At 36.8% G+C, this 17,226-nt stretch overlaps 2 protein-coding genes across 2 annotated transcripts; both read right to left on the reverse strand.

The window, feature by feature from the left end:
- Positions 1–7,763: 7,763 nt before the first annotated feature.
- LOC107775613 (uncharacterized) lies at positions 7,764–11,571 on the reverse strand. Its single transcript, XM_016595364.2, has 5 exons — positions 11,164–11,571; positions 10,100–10,411; positions 8,997–9,089; positions 8,489–8,556; positions 7,764–8,389 (listed from the first exon to the last, which is right to left on the reverse strand). Exons 1-5 carry the CDS (start codon positions 11,503–11,505, stop codon positions 8,275–8,277), a joined length of 930 nt encoding a protein of 309 aa, XP_016450850.1. The 5' UTR covers positions 11,506–11,571; the 3' UTR covers positions 7,764–8,274.
- Positions 11,572–16,514: 4,943 nt separating this feature from the next.
- On the reverse strand, positions 16,515–17,204 carry LOC142162438 (secreted RxLR effector protein 161-like). The gene has a single exon (XM_075218790.1). It carries the CDS (start codon positions 17,202–17,204, stop codon positions 16,515–16,517), a length of 690 nt encoding a protein of 229 aa, XP_075074891.1.
- Positions 17,205–17,226: the final 22 nt, after the last annotated feature.

Here is a 17,226-nt window from a genome sequence, read left to right on the forward strand (position 1 = left end):
GTGCACAATTTTAGGTCATTCGGGCGTGGTTTTGTTGGGTTTTTGATCAAAAGCGGATTTTGGAAGATTTTAGAAACTTAGGCTTGAATCTGATATGTTTTGGGTGATTTGATGTTGTTTGAAGTGTTTTGAGGATTAGAACAAGTTTCAATAAGGTATTGGGTTATGTTTGTGCTTTTGGTTGAGGTCCCGGGGGTCTCGGGATGATTTCAGGTGGTTAACGGAGAAGTTGAAAGGTTATTGCAACTGCTAAGAATTTGCTGCTTCTGGTATTTTCGCACCTGCGGTTGGGGGACCACAGGTGCGGCGCCGCACGTGCGGAAGGGGAGGCGCAGATGCGGATGGAGAGGTAGAGTCAGGAACTGCAGATTCGGTAGAGGGACCACACCTGCGGAGTCGCATATGCGGTGAGTGGACCGCAGATGCGGCCTTTGGTCCGTTAAGTGATTTCCGCAGAAGCGGAGGGTAGACCACAAATGCGGTACTGCAGAATCACCTTTTTGACCGCAGATGCGGGTATCCCTTGGCAGAATGTATATAAGTCTTCCTTCGCGATTTTTGAAGGTTTTCACCATTTTTGACTTCGGCTTGAGAGCTTTTGGACGGTTTGGAAGAGGGTTTTCAAGGGAACTTCGTTAAGGTAAGGATTTCGGATCTAAAACACATTTCTATGGTAGTATTTCATGGATTAAGGCTAAAATGTAAGAAATTAAAAGGGCTAAAAATGGAGGTTTAGGGCTTGAGTTTAAGAGACCTTTAAATAAGGATTTGAGGGGTGATATGGACTCCGATTTTTTATATTCTTGATATATATGCACTCGTGGGGAGACGAGGAATCTAGTGATGTAAAATTTTCCGAATTCCGAGACGTGGGCCCAGGGGTCGGATTTTGGTAATTTCGGGATTTGTGCCCTTTATTGATTGTTTTCGCTTGGGCTTTGATCCCTTATCGTATTTTGATGTCCTCATTCTGATTTTGGATATATTCGACGTGCGTGGAGGCCGATTCGAGGGGCAAAGGTGTCGCGAGCTAGAGATTTAGCCGGTTCGAGGTGAGTAATGATTGTAAATGATGTTTTGAAGGTTTGAAACCCCGGATTGCACATCGTAGTACTATATTGAGGTGAGGCACATGCTTGATGATGAGCGTGGAGTCGTGCACAATTGGGGATTGTGAATTGATCCGTCCCGATTAATGATTTTACCGCGTATTTGATTGAAAACTATTTGTTATCATCATTATTTGGGCTGAATGCCATATTTGGGCCCAGTGCCAACTATTTGAACCCTTCGGGGCTATTTATTGATTTTTCCTCACTGTTTTGACTTATTACTTGAACTCAGTCATGTTAATTTCCACTGTTTTACTACTCAGCCATGTTTACTTAGTTTTAAGACTTAAATGATATTTTAAATGATGTTTAGGCTGAGAAACACTGTCTTACTATTGCCCGAAGGGCTTGTGAGTAGTTTTGACTGAGTAAGGCCGAGGGCCTATGTTGTGAGGAAATACTGATACTGATTGAAGGCTGAGGGCCTGAGATATGTATGCCACGAGGTGGCTTAATTGATATGAGGTCGAGGGCCTAGTTTGATGCCACTAGATGGCTTGTTATTGCGCTTGGGTCGTAAGGGGCCCCTCCAGGAGCCTGTACACTCCCAGTGAGCACGAGTACCCATTGTGATGTGAGATTGAGCTCGAGGGGCGGAAATTATTGATATTGTGCCCGAGGGGTGAACGTCTATTTGTTTACTTTATCTTAACTGTTTGTTTATTACCTGTTTATCTGTTGAACTTCATTATAGAATGCCGTGTACTCTACATGTTTTCTTACTTTCAGTCATTATTTACCTTTATTACTCACTGAGTTGGAGTACTCACTTTACTCCCTGCACCCTATGTGCAGATTCAGGCGTAGCTGGTTCCGCTCCTGAATGCTGATTCCTCCAGTTCCAGGCAGGCTTTTTCGGAGATTATGAGGTAGTTGTTGACGTCCGCTGCCCCGTGTCTCTACTCCTCTATCATTTATGTTCCTTTTCAAACATTTGTAGTAGTTTATGACTTTAGCAGACTTGTATTATGGCTTATAGATGCTCGTGACTTGTGACACCCCGGTTAGGGCTGTGTCGGGTGGCATTCCGCATTATTATCGATATTTTCCGCTGTTTAGTATTACTAAATCATGTTTAGACTATTTTTATGTTGATTAACTGCTTTAAAAATGAATTGGATTTAACTGGCTGACCTTGTTTTCATGAGAGGCGCCAACCGGGTTCGGGGTTAGGGTCGTGACAATTTGAAGTTACAAATATTTCATGTTTAGTCCGATAAAGATTTTTTTTATAATTATTAATAAGGCATGGATTCGAAATATATAAACTTAAGATTTTTGCTTCTTGTATGTGACGTTGAGTTGACGGAAGAGGAGTTACTATTTGCAAAAAAAAGGGGGGTTTAGTTGATGCATGTGAGAGGTTTTAAAGGTTTGGTTTACCAAATGCAACTCATTTTTATTTAAGTTATTAACTTGAGTTTAAAGTGGCTATTTTGTAAAGTGGCTGCACCTGTCATTATGCTATGTTAAAAAGAGGGCTATGGCTGTAAATAAAGAGGCCAGATCTTCAGCATAGTAACAGGTTGTTACTGCAGATATGGGGTTTAAATAGGTTGTTGGGTCTTTGAACCTTTGCCTCAAAATGAGCCCAATGGTGGGCTAAATGATTTCTCTTCCTGATCAAGCCCAATGCTATAATAAATTCCAGTAGCCCAATAACTATAAAATCCATAAGCCGGCCTATTTCTCCTTTAATAAGAAGTTGGCCCACTTCTTTAAAATAGATAGAGTTGGTCCAATATTTATTTGCATAATTTTCTCAACAATGAGGATAGAAAATAATAATAATAATAAGATTTTTGTTATTACTAATTAATTAACTTGTTTCCTTAGTAAATAATTTAAATGTTAGGTAATTAATAGGCGCGCTTTAACTTCACGAACTCACTTGCGTAGCGTGATATTTAACATAAATTAATTCAATAATCTCACACATTATCTACTAGCTTTAATTTATTTTTAATTTAATCAATACCTTATTATAATCGCAGATTCGCTTGCATTGCGCCGTAGTTGACTTTTTTTTTTAAATTTCAAAAATTAATTTCCTCGAATGTAGTGATTTTCTCCAAAAGTAATAGTGCGCTAATAATCCTTAGTCATGACTATGGATTCGCCTCCGTAGCGCTGTTATGACAAAAATTAATAAATTTCGTCTCGATCACGCATTTGCTTGCGTAGTATGGTTACGACTTCTTATTATTCTAAAATATCCTTTAATAATTCCAAATAATCAAGCAATAAAAGAGGATATATAAAACATGAAAATCAATAAATCACAGTTTGTCCAAAATTAATTCAAGCCAAGTTGTATTAAATAAAGCGATCATGCTAGAACTACCGGACTCGGAAAATGCCTTACACACCTTCTCCCCGGTCAATAGAATTTCTTACTCGAATTTTATTTTTGCGGACCAATAATAATAGAGTTAAACCTTCCTTTGACTAGGGATTCAAAAAAAGGTGACTTGGAACACCAAAAAATCAATCCCAGGTGGCGATTCTGTAAATAAAATAATTCCCACTCAAATTTGTCACTTCAAATGAAAAAAGTCTTTTAACCCACAACAATCTATAACATACATATCTTTTGGGGATAAAAAAGGGATGTGAGAACCACTACGTTAGCTAACCAGTACGGGTACTTAACTTCCCGGATGGATTCTAGTTTCAGAAGTTTGGATACTTTATCCTTGATGAATGCATGTTTGATCTCAGAGTGTGGGATCCTCTTCTACTTAACCGGGTGGAACATTGGGTCCAAACTCAACTTATAAGTGGATACCTCCATTGGAATTCCTGCCATGTCAAGATGCGACCAAGCGAAACAATTTATGTCAGCTTTAAGAAAATCAATAAGTTTTTTCCTGACCTCGGGGGTTAACCTCGTGCCCAGGTATACCTTTTGATACGGCATGTGTTGGATTAATATGACTTGCTCCAACTCTTCGATCATCGATTTGGTGGTGTCAGTGTTATCAAGAGCTATGAACGATATCAGAACTCCGTAATCATCCTCATCGTCTACTCCTTATTCCTCCGATTCGGCCAAGGCCGGTATCAATGATTGCTATTTAATTTCTTCCTCTTCGAACGGATCCGCGTTCCTTGATGTGGAAACTACGGGCACCGGGATTAACTCGTCGACTGCGAACATCTCCTTTATGCCGGCTACTCTCCGGAGACAACCTTGACTCCTCATGGTATAGGGAATTTCAATGCCTGGTGCAAGGTCGAGGGTACTGCCCTCATGTTGTGAACCCACGACCTTCTGAATAAAGTGTTATACCTCATGTCCCCTTCGATCACGTAGAATTTTGTCTCTTGGATTGTCCTGGCGGTGTTTACTGGCAGGGTTATCTCCCCTTTAGTGGTTTCGCATGCCATGTTAAATTCGTTCAACACCCAGACTACAGGCACTATTTGGTCCTGTAACTCTTATTGCTCTACGGCCCTCGATTTGATGATGTTGGCCGAGATATCTGGATAAATCAACACATGTTTAACTCGAGATTTATTGATAAGTACGGATATTACCAATGCATCATTGTGAGGTTGCACAATGCCCTCGGCATCCTCGTCACTGAATGAAATGGTTCCGTCAGGGACATAATCTCAGGTGCATTTTTCCCTTGTGATAGATACTTTAGTGCGCTCTATCATTGGACTTTAGGGGACATCGACCCCCATGATGATCATGTTGATGACGTGATGAGGCTCTTCTTGTTCGTCCTGTTTGTTGTCGTCCTTGTTCCTAGAGTGGTTTTTTGGCTCGATCACTCAAAAATTTGGAGGTGCCCGTTGTTGAACAACCGGGCAAATTCTTCTCTCAATTATCGACAATCCTCGGTCCTGTGACCATTAGTGTCGTGATACTTACACATCAAGTTAGGATCTCTTTGGGTAGGGTCGGACTACAATGGTCTGGGCCACTTGGTCTCTTTGATGCACCCGATGGCTGACACGATGCTGGTAGCATCAATGTTGAAGTTATACTCTGATAATCTTTGTGCTTCCCAATCCTCGAACGGCCTGTCGAAAGCATTTTTACTCATCAGACCTTGTCTACTAGGTCCTCGATCGCTTATCTTCTTGTTTCTTATAGGGTGACGCCCGGACCTATTTCCCCCTTCAGTCCGCATTGTATGGTTGGTATCAATCCCGGACTGGTCTTGGCTCATGATCAACGACTCTCTTAGACCTTTCATCGACCATGATGGGGTAAACAGACCCATAAGGAGCTCCGAGTTGGTCGTCCTCGATCCTGATCTTTAACTGGTATCTGTTGTGGGTGTCGGCCTAGGTCACCACCAGGTACTCTATCCGATTTTGTTTTAACTGTTAAGAGGCCAAAGAACTTCGGGGATTAAGCCCCCGAGTGAATGTCTGGACGACCCAATCATCTACAATCAAATGGAGGTCCATCCGTTCCATATGGAACCTTGACACGAACTCCCGGAGCATCTCGTTGTCTCTTTGTTTAACCTTGAAAAGGTCTTACTTTTTGGTATCGACCTTAATGGCCCCGACATGGGCTTTTACGAAAGCATCTGCAAGCATAGCAAAAGATTCAATGGAATTTGGGGGTAAGTTGTGATACAATATCATTTCTCCTTTGGACAAAGTCTTCCCAAACTTCTTCAGCAACACCGACTTGATTTCATCGTCTTCCAAGTCGTTCCCCTTGAATGTGCACGTATAGGAGGTCACATACTCATTTGGATCCTTGGGGATATCATGCATACGAAACCTCTTCGGGATTGACTTCGGTGCCGCGCTGGGAGGAAAAAGCTTCTGGATAAATTTCTTAGAATCCAACCCCTTCAATAACGGGGGTGCTCTCGAGATTTGATCGACTCTGGAATTTTTTGTTTTCACTTTCTTGTCATTAGACTCAATTTTATTCTCACCTGACTTCACCCGCTTCGTTAATACTTCAAGCATTTTCATCATCTCGGGGTTGACCGAAGGCTCGGTTTCACCCGGTCTCTCGGTGATTTGTTCGTTTCTTCGGGTGCTTTCCCGGGATTGTTCGGGCTCGACCCTACCGGGGGCATAGCCTTGATTCTATAACTGCACTATTTCCGCCTGTTGAGCCTGCAATATTTCAAAGATTAACCGCATGCTTACCCCATCATCTTCGTCTTCGGCGCTTCTCGAGTTATTTGTCGGGGTCCTCGCGAACACTGTTTTCGGGATTAATTGGCAAATTAACGTTGATGGCCACTAGGGGTGGGAATTTGGTATTTCGGTTCGGTATTTAAGAATTTAGGTTCGGTATTTTGGTATTCGGTTTATCAATTGTATATACCAAACACCGTACCATAATATTTTGGTACGGTTCGGTATTTCTTATTTTGGTTCGGTACTATTTCGGTACGGTTTCGGTTTAAACCAAATCTTCACGGTCTCCCCCTCCAATCTCCATTAACTAGCAAAATCTGGCGCCAACAGGGGAAGAGAACAAACAAAAAGAAAGAAAGCAACAGAAAGTTCGTCGTTGCTCTCTGTTACTTGTCAACATTTGTCTTCCCTTTTAATTATTTTCCTGTTCCCAGCATTGTATTGTTTACAGATTATATTGAGGGGATTCACTCATTCTGAAGATTCTTCAATCGACGAGATTTGCACTAGTGATCCGTCAAACCGACTTCAATTTGTTATAGACATTTGATAAACTCTTGAGTAACGTATTTGCAGTATAACAAAGTGAATCTCTATTTGGCTAAAGGCACTACCGTTTTGTTAGACTAGATATCCTTATTGATAGTGTTGGGAAGAAAACTAACGTGTGTCATTGGTTCTTTGTTAGAAAAAGAAAAAAAAACAAATTAAAAAGGGCATGCAAAACTTTAGTCAGGGATGGGTCACTTATATTTATCTTAGGAGATAAGAGGACGAAGTATAAAACTTGATGGTAAAAACTAGAGAGCAGGGGCAACAAATCACCAAAACGTATTAAATTATTTCGGTTTTTCGGTATAACCGAAATACCGAAATATCAATAATCCAATGTCGTGTACCATACCGAATTACTGAAATACCGAAATTTCTGTACCGAAAAATCCGAAACTGAAATACCAAATTAATTCGGTTCGGTTCGGAATTCGATTTTTCGGATTTTATGCCCACCCCTAATGGCCACCTGCGAGTTAGCATCGATCGGATCGACAACTGGGACACCGTTGGGATTAGAAGGAGGCATCTCGTTGCCAGGCACAAAATTATTATTTTCGTTATGACCAGACTTATTTTCAACGTTCAAGTGAGCAGACTGAGAGTTCGAAATTTTTGGGCTAACCTGAAATTAAGATTTAAAGAAAAAGCATAAAGTAGGGTGTGTTATGGAGATTTGTATCAAAACACCACTATTATCCTTAGTTCCACGGTGGCGCCATATTGTTTACCCTTAAATCGGATAACAATTAAATTTTTATACGATTTTAAGGATACGTGGATTGATTTAACACAAATAATCAAGAATACTAGATAAACGAGTTAAAGACAAAATAAACAATCAAACCAGTTGTAATGTTATGCCTAGCCCGAACCTAGGTTGAACAGTAATTTTGCCCTCGATTGGACCTTTGGTTCGAGCCCAGTTGTACACGAAGAACATATCAATTAAATAAGAACATTTGCAGTAACTAGAAAGCAAAAAATAAATTTATATTACTTTGATTGGCATGTTCTAATGTGTCTTACAAAAGAAAAACTTTCCCTTTATATAGTAGGGGTGTTTCATCCCTAGTACAAGTCTAAAAAAGCTAAAAATCTTCCTTTCTCGTTAATTACTGATCCGTAACCGATATTGAGCGAGATCTGCATCGTGATATCTGGTTAGGTACGAATATCACGTCCCTTTACCCGTCATGTGTAGCCGTTTACCGTTTTTTCCGAGGTTTTAGAACTCGTTCTGGGTCTGGGGAGCTTCGCTTTATCATGCCCGATGATGAACACATCATTCACATTTCGATACGAAGGGCTCCCAACCTCGATTCCAATCTTGTGCATCCATGACCTTCTTTTGTTTTCTTCACGGGGAAATCGGGGTATGCATTATCCTCGATTTTACCCGCATACAAAATCAAAATAGCTTTTAATAAATATATATTAAACCTTGAAATTTTTTGCGAAATTTTTGGCTCCGCCATAATTATCATGAGTAGGAAAGAAATTTTTTGAGATAATGATTGTAAGAGCAGGGTCGCTCCAACTGAACAAGATGTCCTGCCTTTTTTATGTAATCGATTGTCACATTTTCTCCCAACTTCCTGCACTCATTATTGTAACCAAAATTAGATATTCGATAAATTTGATCAATAAAAGCATTAATTTTGAATTCCAAAATTGCTCTGCAGCTAGGAACTTACTGTTTCATGTTATCAGACACTGCCGTATTAAAAATTTTGTCGTCGTCTCCACATAAAAGGTAAATCCTCTGCGTGAAAGAGTAAACAAAGTTATTAGTAAACTATTACCCTAGTTTTGGAAGTTTGTATAGACTCAAAGAATACTATTATCAATATCTAGTTTACTTCTTTTTTATCGTTTTTTTCCTTTAAAGTCTTTCAAGATCCCTTTACTAAGTAATTGGCTAAAAACTGATTCTTTATTTACTCGGTATGAGATTGACTTATGATTTGTGGGTAATTTACCAACATTCAAGAAGTTTTGTTAATAATGTGCTCTAAGAATCCAAAATTGGAGAGAGAAAATGAATAATGGAATGACTTGAGGTCAATAAAAAAATATGAGAACCACGAAAGATCAATATTCAAATATTAAATAGACAAATAAATTAAAGAACTTAGGTGATTTCTTCTCAATCTGGTCATTGTGTGCGTAACAAAAACAAGACGAAGAGAAGGTTGGAATTACCTGGGAGTAGTTAGGGGTAATAATAGCGTCTTTGTCACTGACTACTAAAGCTTCAAGAAGTTCGGCTTTCTCCTTTCTATTGGTAAACATAACCTGCTTTTACAGCATTTTGTTATTAAAATCATGGTATAAAAATGCAAATTTAATTTATAAATACTGCTAATTAATATAAAGAATTTGTACACAAGAAATTTATATACACTCTCCCAAGAGAAATATCAAAAGATATATAGTAACACTACATCGACGGTAAAAACTTACATGCACCAAGTGTTTACACCAACTCGTATCACATTTTTTCGTCCTCCTTTCGTTTTCTATTCCTTATTATAATAGTCGTTCTTACATGTTGATGAGACGCAAAATTATTCCATTCAGTTATTTTTATGGTTTGTTTGGTTCATGTATCTTTAACGATAAATCAGATTAAGAGATGTAGTTAGTACTTTATACACCAAATAAAGTTATTTGTCCACGTTTGACATTTTTTTTACATCCAGTTTTGACTTGACTCTTGAATTTTAATCTTTTAGGGCTGCTTTTACCACTTCCCCTCGTTTAAATTTATTTGTTCACATATGACTTGATATAATTTATGGACATAACGGTTGAGATTAAAAAATAGAGTGGCTCAATAATTATTGAGAGAGTCACTGTTTGATTTCTCTGTCCCAGCCGTAAAAGCAGGTGCCTGAAATCTCTTATGGCATTGAAAATGAAGAAAACATTTCATCTTAGAGAGTTGAAAAAAATACAGAACCATAGGAAAAATGCACTGATTAATTTAAAAAATTATATTATAGTCAATTAAAAAAGAGAACAGTACCTACATGCATGTCATTGACCATCAGACAGAATCACGTAGCTTACCATAATTTTTACAATCATTTAGCTCATTTTTTGAGATGTATATAATTAAGTAATTAAAAGTGTGTTATTTATCAACTTAATTTTTTAAACGAGTAGGTCACCTTATTCCACATGGTATCAACACACAAAGAGATTTTAGATTTAAGTCTCAATAAATTTCACGTGAATTTTTAGATGAGATGGCATAATTATCAGTATATAGAAGCTGAGTTGTCAGTTAAAAAGGAACGTACCTCAAGAAAATCACTGAAGAAAAATTCAGGAAACCATGGGAACTTATGACTACCAATAGATAGCAATACTTTGAGACCAGAGATGGTTTTGGGCAAAAGAAAATCAGGCCAATTTGTGAACCCAATATTCTTCAACGAAGCATTGCTAATATACTCAGTCAACTCAATAACCGTACTTGACATAATCATAGACTCAACCATGTGAGGATACAATTGAGCCAACTTGAACGCAACCATTCCTCCATAACTAAATCCAACCAGAGAGAACTTTTCCACTCCAAGCTTCATCATTCCCTTTGCTAAACATTCTGCCTACGGCAACAACATATTCAGTGTAATCTCATAAGTGGGGTCTGGGGTGGTTAGAGTGTATGCAGACCTTACGCCTGCCTTTATAAAGACAAAGAGACTGTTTCCGAAAGACTCTCGGCTCATGAAGGGGGAGGGGAGGGACAATAACAAGCAAACCGATCTGACAACTAAAGTAAAATACAAAACTAACAAAAGGTAATGCATTCAAAAAACCGAAACACAAGAAGACAACAAGTAGTAACAGAAGACTAGGGGTACGGGGAAAGAAAACAAAAGTAGAAAAAAAAAAAAGGAAGGCACCAAGTGGTGTGTCAAAGCTACTGCTACAAACAAGGATAACACTCGACCACCTAACCCTCGACCTTTATTCTCAATCTCCATACCTTCCTATCCATGGTCATATCTTTAGTGAGCTGGAGCAACGCCATATTTGTCTAATCACCCTCCCCATACTTTTTCGGCCTGCCTCTACCTCTCCGTTCGCCCTCCCACGTCAGCTTCTCACACCTCCTCGCCTGAGCATCAGTATATCTCCTCTTCACATGTCCTAACTATCTAAGTCTTCCTTCCGACATCTTGTCCTCCACAAGGGCCACACACCTTGTTCCGAATAACAACATTTCTACTTTTATCTTACCTAGTATACCACTAAACATTTTGCCTACTTTCACGTATTTGTTCCATGAAAAAGAAAATTAGAAATCGATCCTGCAATTTAACTTTCGGATGAGGTGATCACGCGAATTTAGTACCTGAAAACTCGTTGACCTTTCAGGACGATCAGTGAAGGAATCTCCAAAGAAAAGTAGGTCAGGAACGTAGATAGCAAAATCAGCACCTGAAATTCTTAAGGAAAGCACTTGTAAAAGCCAAGTCATAATTCCATTGGAAACAAATCCATGAACAAATACAACAGCAGGCTTAGGTTTATAATTTGGTAATTTATTGTTTGGGTTATGGCAATGAATGGTTTCAGTTGGAACCCAAAAATGCATGATAGTTCCTGGTTCTATTTCCACCATTTGGGATGTCATTCCCATAGCTTTCAATACCATATGAATTATTGGCTTTATCACTGCAAATACATTTCCCATTTTCTCAAACTCTTAATTTCTCCCTTTGTTCTAGAGGAATTATTATTAAGATGATAGCTGTGAGTTTTATGGTCAATTAGTCGTACACACGACAACATATATACTACTGTAATACTGTACAGGCTAGGCTGGCTAGAGATGATATTGTCCACGTATTCTTGGCGGCAAGCTGACAAAGGCTTATCTTTTTATGCTCCATTAAATTAAATTTATTATTTCTATAGAATAGACTAGAATCATATTAATTATAACCCATTCTTCACCAGGGTTGACCTACTTTTTTCAAATTAAATTTATTATTCTATTATATACGGAGATCCTTCATCAGATTTCTACGTAAAAGAGGGACAACAGATGATGATGTGGCACCTCTTAGAAACTAGAATTACTATTTATCTTTTTTTAAAATTTCTGTCATTTTTCTTTATTAAGTAATCTATTTAAAAATTGAAAAGTCACTTTTAAAAGTTATCTTAATCGAAAAAGACACTTTTAATAATCATCTTAATTATGCCTCATCCATTATTCCACAGCAAAGGCCCATTTTTTTTTGTTGCAACCTTGCTCTTTTCCTATTCCTTCTTCCTTTTGCTAGATGAAATTCTATCTCTCTTCGTCTTCTTTTTCCAAAATTCCCCAGGTAAATCCTTTTTTTTTGTTTTGAGATTAATTAGTTCTGTTTCATGTTTCGTTGATGTTTATTATGGTTGGTCAATTATTAGTTAGAATCGTGAACACTTCAATGCTAACTGCCTCTAACTTGATAATTGATATGATCTTTATCATTGATGAACTTATCTGATATAAGGCATTTTGGAGTGGTTAGCATTTACGAAATCAATTGCAGTAATTTATTGAATGTTAGGAAATCAATTGCAGGCAGAGAATGAGGCGTTTTCGGTGTTTCTTCATTTCAGAAAGGATGAAGCAGACAGAGGCCAGAGGGTTAGTCATTGCTGAAAATATTTAGTAACTATTATAGGGCAGGGGGTCATGGTTGGGTTTGGATTGGTTTTTCCCTAAAAAGAAATCAAACCAAGTAAGTCGGTTTTTCAAATATTAGAACCAAACCAAACCAATTAAGTCGGTTTTTTCTTGATTCAGTTTATGTCGGTTTTTCGGTTATTTGTCGGTTTTTTCGGTTATTTGTCGGTTTTTTCTTAAATATAAGATATACACTACCAAACACATATTTCGGCGACCACATTTTCAATTTAACACTATCAAATCAATTGCCCTTTGAGAAATCTATTATTTACCAAGATATATTGATGATAATTGAATCAAATAGTGATGATAAATTTAAGGACTCAATTAAAAATATATTATGTTTAACACGAAATAGATTCTTACACATAACAAAAGAAAACTACCAATCAAACTAGAATGTAAAGGTAAAGACGTGTACTAAAAGTGCAAACGATTAACATTTACTATATAATTTTTGAAACTTTGTATAAAAGTATACATATATATAGGTGTAATAAATAAATTTAAAATAGCTACTCCTATATTTGGTTTGGTTCGTTTTTTTTTATTAAAACCAAAATCAAACCAAATTTGATCGGTTTTTAAATTTCAAAACCAAAACTAAACCAAACCAAAAAGTATCTTTTTTTTGGTCGGTTTGGTTTGGTTTTCGGTTTGGTTCGGGTTTTCGGATTTTTATGAACACCCCTATTATAGGGTATATATAATGATATTGTTCTGACTTCTCACTAATTTGTAAATAATTTTCCGTGAGGGTTCGCTTTTCGGTCAGTTCTATTATTTGGTATCAGATAATTTTCATTTTACTTTTTTTCTTTTATTTTTTCATTTACTTCAATTTAAAATGCCTAATCCAAGATTAATATTCCATGTCAATAAAAAGAGGATAAAACTCTTCGACTCACGTTAAACCATTCTTACTCTTCATCCTTTATCCCTCTCCAGTCTTCACTCACTTTTAGACTCTCAAACTAACCCTAAACCCAAGTTGAGAATTAAACCAAGAGGAATAATTAATTTTACAAATACCAATATTTTTAATATTTTTCCACCGTGCTTTATGGCTAAATCATTTGGGAAATGCATCTCCTTTCGATTGAAGCATTGGTGACGTATTTTTTTTTTATAACTTTGAATTTTTTTGTTACCATTATAAAGTAGGGAGATAAGTCCGCTTACATGTCACCTCTCATTGCCCAGGAATCTCGATTTTCTACATTTTCCTTTTCTCCAGATTTTTCCTTTTAACTGCTTTAACAAAAATTCAAAAGTTGCCTTTTATAATAATCTTAATAATTGTGGATTTTCCTCTAATTACTTTCACACGTCGCTTCACTTCCTCTTCCGTTACGACACCTCTCTTCAATTGTTTCTTCTTCTTCTTTCGCCAGTTAAATATCTATCTCTTCCTTTGTTCTCCCCGTCGGCCAACGTAAATCTCCTCTAGCTTTCAATTGCTTGATTCCTCCTTTAATTTGATGTATTTATGCAGATATTTTATTTAATTACGTATGTTGTAAATTTTGATTGATTTTGAATTTTTGTATCGGGCTAACGTTTATTTGTATTATATTAATTAGCTTTGCTTCATTTGTTAGTATTTATGGGTTGGGTTCGAATAATGGTGCTCTGGAAGAACCAAACTTAGTTCTTCTATTAACCTATGAGATATGCTCAAGTGAGAATAAATAGGAATTGGGGGTTTCAACTTATGAAGGCAAAAAATTGATAGATTATAATCTTAGTTTAATCTCTTTTGTTGGTATTCTAATTACAACAACAACAACAACAACAACAATAACAACAATAACAACGGCCCAGTATAATCCCACAAGTGGGGATTTGCTGGTATTTTGATTGTTGTTTCAAATTTATTTTGAACAGTAAAGATCTCTTCGGATAAAGTATGGAGAAGTTGAAGAAAACTGGAATTGTAAACTCGAGAACAGCTGTTACACATATGTTTTTTCACCGAAATATTTTCTTTTTATTATTGTGATGTTGTGCTTTTAGTCATTGTGCCACTGAGATTTTTCCAAGGAAATTTTTCGTACTTCTTGTGATGTGTGTTTTTCTTATCTGAATGCTTTTTTTCCCCTTTCAGAGTAAGTTTACATATTTTTGATATGTTGTCGTTCAATTTGTGAGACTTTGAGTTTTCATCTAACAATTTCTGTATAAATAATGACAGATAAGGTATTATTTTAACTATTTGTTAAAACTTCTTGACTGCTGCTTGAGTTTTGGTTGGAATTTAGGCATATGCAAGTACTACTCTCTTTCAAATCATATTCTAACTAATGTATTGCAATGAACCTTCTGCCGATAATGTCTTAGGTGTATTCAGAGGCGGATCAAGGATTTGAATTCTATGGGTTCATACTCATTATATTGTTAAAGTTATGTGTTTATATATGCTATTTGTTCCTATTTTAGATAATTTTTATATATAAATTTATGCTCCGGGTCGAAAGTATTGGGTTCAGATGAAACCGGTACCGCTACGCTGGATCTGCCCCCGGGTGTATCTGCTCCAATGCTTAGTGCATCTCCATTACTGTTTTTTAAGGTCATAATTTTTCTTCCATGACAACTTATCTTAGAGCTATGAGATAACACTCAGACTAAACATGTTTCAACAACTTTATCCACCATATGAGTCTTTTACAAATAGAATCAGATATATCTGCCGGATCAATTCTATAAATCCTTCTTGGAATGCAATTTACAAGTCTGGTCACGGGAACAGTTTGAAAGTCTAAAAAAGCACTTTCATTCTGGAATACCTTTTGGTAAAAGTACTAACAATTCAAGATTAGTACTTTTTCCTTTAATCAATTGACCCTCGATCCATTTGAAGTTAAATCTTTCTTGATTTTCTAAAACTGATTAACTTGGTTAAGGCATTCGAGTTTGCTAATGGACTACTAAATGTTATGTTACCAAGAAATGAACTCTCAAATAAGAATTATGCTAATTAATGAGAATATCAAGTAGAGCTGTTTCTGCCTTTCAAGGAAAATTATAGTTGTATTTGTATTGCAAATGTTAACTGAAATTTACTTTCTTAGCTCAATAACTATTGAAAGCATATCAAATTGTGGACATTGATCGGTGAGGAGGATATATGATTTTTTGTCGGTTGAGAGTTATTGTTGTTGTTGAATTAAAGCCAAACAAGGTGCACAACTGAAATGTGAAGGAGAAGGAAATGGTGGGTGGTTGAGGCAGAATTCCTCGAAGTATTCAATAGTGCAATACCTATGTTTTAAATTCTTATTTTCTTAAGTTGTTATTGTAATCATAAACTTTAATTCATACCAGGATCTTGAACATGATAATCTTACATATAATCGTTATAGAAAACATACCTGAAGCGGAATCCATTATCGTGAAGCGGAAGCGTTGATTGAAATAGGTTTCTCGCCCCTTGCCCTAACTTTACGTTACCGCCGACTTTAGTGATGGAAGAAAGAAAATAAAAAAAATACGGTAACCCTAATGGGTGGAGAGAGGACCAATTTATAGAGGTTCTCACTTAATCTGGTTCGTCCATCAAGTAACCAATCGGACGGATGAGATTTGATAATTAATTAAATATTAATTATGGGCCTTAACCTATTGGGCCACATATGCATAGGAAAAATAACTTACATTCTCCTACTTGGCCCAATAATCACATAATATTAATATTTAATATAGGAACATTAGTTGCACATAAACAAATCTCTTCTATAATGTCCATCATAAATACCATAATACGATAAACTACTAAATGTGAGTTATGGCGGTTATATATAATTCATCTAAATACTCCCTTCCATATACTACAACATTAGCAACTCATCGTATCAAGTCCATAAGCTATAAAATATTATGGTCCACAATAATATCTCATTCAGACTAATCCTGTAATATCTCAAAACAATAATGTGTACACCATTATGAGAAACAGGAGATCATTAATGTATATCAGAAACATATAAATGAGCTCAGAGTGTCAAAACATCATAAATACATCAATCATAAATACAGCCAAGACTCATTCTATGTACATGTTCTTTAAATATCTTCGGCTGTAAACCTTTCGTCAACGAATCTGCAATCATGAGATCAGTTTTAATATGCTCAAGTGATACTCTTTGTTTCTGAACTTCCTCCTTGATGGTAAAGTACTTTAATTCCATATGTTTGGAACCTTTGGAGTACTTATCGTTCTTGGAGAAGAATACTACTGCAGAATTATCACAGTAAATTTTCAGCGGCTTGGTAATGGTGTCGACAACCCCAAGTCCTGAAATAAAGTTTCGCAGCCATAATGCATGAATTGTGGCTTCAAAACATGCCACAAATTCTGCTTCCATCGTGGATGTAGCAATGACAGACTGTTTGGTACTCTTCCACGATATTGCTCCTTCAGCTAATTGGAACAAATAACCAAACGTGGATTTTCTAGTGTCAATACATCCAACGAAATCTGAATCCGAGTATCCAATAACTTCCAAATGCTTGGATCTCCTATACATGAGCATGTAATCCTTCGTTCCTTTCAGGTACCTCAAAACTTTCTTTGCAGCTTTCCAGTGATCAATTCCTGGGTTACTCTGATATCTTCCTAACATTCCGACCGCAAAACTAATATCCGGTCTTGTGCAAGTCTGAGCATACATCAGACTACCAACAATTGAAGAGTAAGGAATTGATTCCATTTTCTTTCATTCTACATCATTC

The sequence above is a fragment of the Nicotiana tabacum genome, chromosome 7 (genome assembly GCF_000715075.1).
Source record: "Nicotiana tabacum cultivar K326 chromosome 7, ASM71507v2, whole genome shotgun sequence".
Taxonomy (NCBI): domain Eukaryota; kingdom Viridiplantae; phylum Streptophyta; class Magnoliopsida; order Solanales; family Solanaceae; genus Nicotiana; species Nicotiana tabacum.

Bases quoted from the DNA above. Each gene is read 5' to 3' on its own strand.
- LOC107775613 (XM_016595364.2), bottom strand. From the start codon at position 11,505: ATGGGAAATGTATTTGCAGTGATAAAGCCAATAATTCATATGGTATTG. The intron at 9,090-10,099 runs GTACGTTCCTTT...CTGTAAAAGCAG, and splicing joins TCTTCAGTGATTTTCTTGAG to GTTATGTTTACCAATAGAAA. The intron at 8,390-8,488 runs GTAAGTTCCTAG...TAATGAGTGCAG, and splicing joins GTGTCTGATAACATGAAACA to GAAGTTGGGAGAAAATGTGA.
- LOC142162438 (XM_075218790.1), bottom strand. From the start codon at position 17,204: ATGGAATCAATTCCTTACTCTTCAATTGTTGGTAGTCTGATGTATGCT.